This window comes from Aegilops tauschii, chromosome 3 (genome assembly GCF_002575655.3).
Source record: "Aegilops tauschii subsp. strangulata cultivar AL8/78 chromosome 3, Aet v6.0, whole genome shotgun sequence".
Lineage (NCBI taxonomy): Eukaryota > Viridiplantae > Streptophyta > Magnoliopsida > Poales > Poaceae > Aegilops > Aegilops tauschii.
In genome coordinates this window covers 371863974-371868772 of record NC_053037.3, presented here as the reverse complement: position 1 = coordinate 371868772, position 4799 = coordinate 371863974, and the positions used below count along the sequence as shown (strand labels likewise).

At 54.1% G+C, this 4799-nt stretch overlaps 1 protein-coding gene across 1 annotated transcript; it reads right to left on the bottom strand.

Moving 5' to 3' along the window:
• Positions 1-556: 556 nt before the first annotated feature.
• On the bottom strand, positions 557-2683 carry LOC109775980 (threonine synthase 2, chloroplastic). Its single transcript, XM_020334678.4, has one exon. The coding sequence runs from the start codon at positions 2382-2384 to the stop codon at positions 789-791; it is 1596 nt and encodes a 531-aa protein (XP_020190267.3). The 5' UTR covers positions 2385-2683; the 3' UTR covers positions 557-788.
• Between the last annotated feature and the right edge of the window lie 2116 nt (positions 2684-4799).

Sequence of the window (4799 nt, the reverse complement as noted above, 5' to 3'; positions counted from 1 at the left end):
TCATTGGCTCCTATAATGCACAACCTATAGGCACCGAGCATATATTCTACAAATGGAAAGCCTAAAGCAAGCAGCTACATGAGATCATACACAACAGGTAGTGCTGGGACAATCGCTTCTCAAAAAGTGACAGGTCGAGCACACTAGGATCTCAGTTTATCTGACTGGCTATCGAACACTGACACTATTTTGTGGTTCTGACAGTCCACACTACCCCCATAGATACTTAAGCTGCTACAGTGTCACCTACAAACGACTTGCTGCCACTGGAACAAGAACTATGTCTAGGCCAAGAATTCTCTTGCAGCTAATGAAAATTAACACTAACCACAAGAGGCAAACATCTGTAATACATCATGTTGGGCTAATCGTTCCAACAGGGAACTTATGTCATGGACAACCAAAAGTAACACCAATAATGCAATAACCCAACAAGTGTAATACATCTTGTTAGGTCAATCCTTGCAACAGAGGCAACTTACGTCATCGGACACCAAAAGTGAACAATGCACACAGAACAGGAAACAGGCAAGCATGCACGGGCTACACCAAACAATTATTCAACCATAACATCATACCTTATTATTGATATTACATGATACAGATAAAGTACAAGGAAAGCTCTATCCACTTTTGCCTATAGTTAGAAGAGCCTCAAGAACCTAGTACTGGAAAATAAAGATGATATCGCCATACCATGGTCACCAAGTGCAGTTGATTAAGATGCCAAAGTACAGCTGTTGTGACGATAAACAAGATGGAACTCTTGAGGTTAATTAAAGGTAAGCTCAGATCTTACCATTGAGCTTCTTCTGGAGAACATCCATGACAGACCCAAAGTCAGGCTTCACACTGATAGGTGGATTGGCATACTGGCACAACATGTCCTTGATGTTCTTATCATGGTAGTCGATCTTTGATTGTGTGAACTTTAGCCCATGTGCTGTACTAACAACCACCGTGCGGTCATTAGTGCCAATTATACCCTGGTCACGGAGCTTGAACAGAGCAGCAAGTGCAACCCCAGTATGTGGGCAAGCAAACATCCCAGTGAGGTCAGCAAGAGCCGTCGCATCCATGAGCTCTTCCTCTGTAGCTTCCTCGACAATGCCATCAGTTGCCTTCAGCGCAACAACCGCACGGTCAATAGACACTGGATCACCAATCTGTATGGCAGATGCAAATGTAGTTCCAGCAACAAGTGACTGGAAGTCAGTATACCCAGACTTAAAATACCGGTACAGTGGATTTGCGTTGGCAGCCTGTGCACATACAAGCCGTGGAACACGATCAACTAGCCCAAGAGCACGGCACATCTCAAACCCCTTGTAGAAAGCATAAATGTTGCCCAGATTGCCTCCTGGGATAATGACCCAGTCCGGCACCTGCCAATTGAACTGTTGCAATATCTCGATGGCAGCCGTCTTCTGCCCCTCCAGCCGAAGCGAGTTGAGTGAGTTTGCGAGGTAAATGGGCAGCTCAGCTGTCACCTCCCTGATAAGCCGCATGCATCCGTCGAAATCCGTGTCAAGCGAGAGCACCGTGGCGCCGTTGGCGATGGGCTGGATGAGCTGCTGCAGCGAGATGCGGTCTGCGGGGAGGAACACGATGGCGGGGATGCCCGCAGCGGCACAGTAGGCCGAGAGCGCGGCGGAGGTGTCGCCTGTGGACGCGCACCCCACGCCGTTGATGGGACGCGAGAGCGGAGCCCGGCGGAGGCGGTTGACCTGGCTGACGAGCGCCGTCATGCCGAGGTCCTTGAATGAGCCAGTGTGCGAGATGCCGCACTGCTTGACCCAGAGATCGTTCATCCCGCCGAGGTGCTCGCGGCCGAGGCGCTCCGCCCAGAAGAGGTTGCTGTTGCCCTCGAAGAGAGAGACGATGTGGTCGGAGTCGATCTCCGGGAGCACGAACTCCTTCTTGGACCAGACGCCGGAGCCGTAGGGCCAGGTGGTGCGGCCGACGCGGGAGTCGAAGAGGTCGCGCCAGTAGGAGCCCGGGAAGCGCGCGAGCGCGTCCATGTCGTGGCGGACGTCGAGGAGGCCGCCGGAGGTGGAGCGGTAGACGACCTCGTCGAGCGAGTAGCGCTCGTTGGGGTCGCCATCGGAGGCCGGGGGGAAGGGCTCGTACCACGCCGAGAAGGTCGTGGCGGGCCCGCGGAGGCGCGCGGCCTCCTCCCTGATGTTCTCCTCCGCGGGGCGCCGGTGCTTGGTGGCGGTCGACGCCGAGGCGCCCTCGGTGGCGCAGCGCGTGCGGTGCGCCGCGGCGCGGGGCGGGAGGCGGAGATGGGACCTGTCGAAGCGCTGGTTGGCGGAGGGATGGTGGGAGTGGGGGTGGGCGAAGAGGAGGGAGAGAGAGGAGGTGGTGGCGGTGGGCGTCGCCATGGTGCGGCGAGGGAGCTTGGCGGCGGGCGGAGGAGGAGATGGGGGGCGGGGGAGGGAGGGGGATTAGGGAGGAGACTCGTGACGTGGTGAGAGGTTTTAGGCTTTAGAGGCGCCGTTGATCGATCTGGACGTTAATTGGGCCGGCTGTCGGGCGCTGGCGTGTGGGGCCGCGGGGGCGACGTCCACGTTCTGGTTTTGATTTTGGTTTCAGTTTCGGTTGTGGTCGTGGCAGTAGAATGGAGCCGTCCAAGGGCCAGCTTGCGGCAGACGTGCTGCCTCTCTGCGATCTTGGTCTTTTCTGCCTCCCAAGATACAGTAGAGTTCTTTCAATTGAAAACGTCCTCTGGATTCCATTCATGCTATCTAGCAGACCGACACGTAGAAATGAATGCAAGTACCATAAGAAAAGCATGGACAATAATCAATGAGAGCAACTCCAACGCGCGGACCCATTTCGTCCGCGTGCGTTCGTTTGGGTCGGCGCGGACGTGCGTTCGCTTTTCGTCCGCCTGCCGACTCATTTCCGGCCCAATTTTGAGTCTGATTTGCGTCGGCGTGGACACGAATCGGATGCCGCGACGCTTGTCTACTCCTCCCTGGCCCGCTAGTCGGTGGCACATTGGCCATCCTCTACCACCCCTATCGACAGCAAGCCCTCACCCGTTCCGCCCCGTCGCCGCCGCCGCCCATTTCCGGTGCCTCTGCCAGCAGCCCGTGCCGGCACACCTTCCCCCCGTCGCCGCCACCTCCCACATCGCCGCTGCCACCGCCTTGCCGCCGGGCCAACACAGCTCCCCCCCAACTCCGTCGTTGCCACGAGCAGGAAGTCGCCTCCCCGCCCCGGCCAGCTCCTTCGTCCGATACCGCCTGCTGGCCTGACGCCGCCAGTCCATCCACCTGGTCCAGGGGAGGCGCGCGTCTCTTCGTCGGCCAACTTCTTCGTCGACGCCCGCAAGTTGTTCGACAGTTTGCCTCAAGGTACAAAATGGACTTCGCCGACGAGTTCTTTTTCCACAATTTCCAGTGCGACTCCGACGATTCCTCATCCGATGATGACGAGATGGTGGATGTTGTGTTGGTCCATGCCTTAATAGGCAGCGATCGTTGTTCCGGGGCACATTTCGGCGTTGAATCGCAACCGAGAGAGCAGCCATTTACTTCTTTGGAAGGACTACTTTGACACAACCAACCCGTTGTTCAAACATCAGAAATTCTGGCGATGTTTCCGTATGGCTAGGCATCTTTTCAGCCGTATTAGAGAGGGGGTGGTCGCATACGATAATTATTTCGAGTGCAAAGAGGATGCCCTTGGAAATATTGGCTTCTCATCTTATCAGAAATGCACTGCAGGCATCCGGATGCTTGCATACGAAGTGCCCTGTGATCTCATTGATGAGTATGTCCGTATGAGCGAGTCTACATGCCTAGAGTCCATGTACAGGTTTTGCAAGGTTGTGATTGCTGTGTTTGGCCCTGAGTACTTGAGAGAGCCGACTGTTTAAGATACAACCCGCTTGTTGGCGATGAATGCAAGAAGGGGCTTCCCAGGGATGCTTGGCGGCATAGACTGTAGGCATTGGGAGTGGAAGAACTGTCCATCTACTTGGCAAAGGCAATATAAGGGCCATGTCAGGGCTAGCACTGTCATACTTGAGGCCGTGGCCTCACAAGATCTCTGGATCTGACACTCTTTCTTTGGCATGGCCGGATCGCACAATGATATCAACGTGCTTCAACGCTCGCCGGTGTTTGCAAGGCTTGCCGAAGGCAACATCCCGCCGGTGAATGTTAACATCAACGGCCACAACTACGACAAAGGATACTACCTAGGTGAAGGTATCTATCCTAAGTGGACCACTATTGTGAAGACAATCCCCAACCCTGTCAGAGAGAGGAGGAAAAGATTTGTCCAAGAGCAAGAGAGTGCTAGAAAGGATGTCGAGCGTGCCTTTGGTGTTCTGCAATCTCAATGGGGCATCGTTCGGTATCCTGCTAGAACTTGGAGCACCAAGAAGTTGTGGGACGTGATGACTGCTTGTGTGATCATGCACGATATGATCGTAGAGGATGAGCGCAAGAAGTATTTACGATCAAGGCTTTCAGTTTCAGGGTGAGAATGTTGTGCCTGAGCATGGAGGAAGAGCGGCAACGTTTGCACAGTTCACCCAATTTCATCATGAAATGCGTGATTGGGAAACTCACATGCAACTGCAAAATGAGTTGGTTGAGCATATGTGGGTGTTGGGGAACATAGTAATAATTCAAAAAAATTCTACGTGTCACCAAGATCAATCTAGGAGATACTAGCAACGAGAGAGAGGCAGTGCATCTTCATACCCTCGAAGATCGCTAAGCGGAAGCGTTACAAGAACGCAGTTGATGGAGTCGTACTCGCGGCGATTCAAATCGCGGAAG

What these genes read in the sequence shown, in the direction of transcription:
- LOC109775980 (XM_020334678.4), bottom strand. Translation starts at nt 2,384, where the DNA reads ATGGCGACGCCCACCGCCACCACCTCCTCTCTCTCCCTCCTCTTCGCC.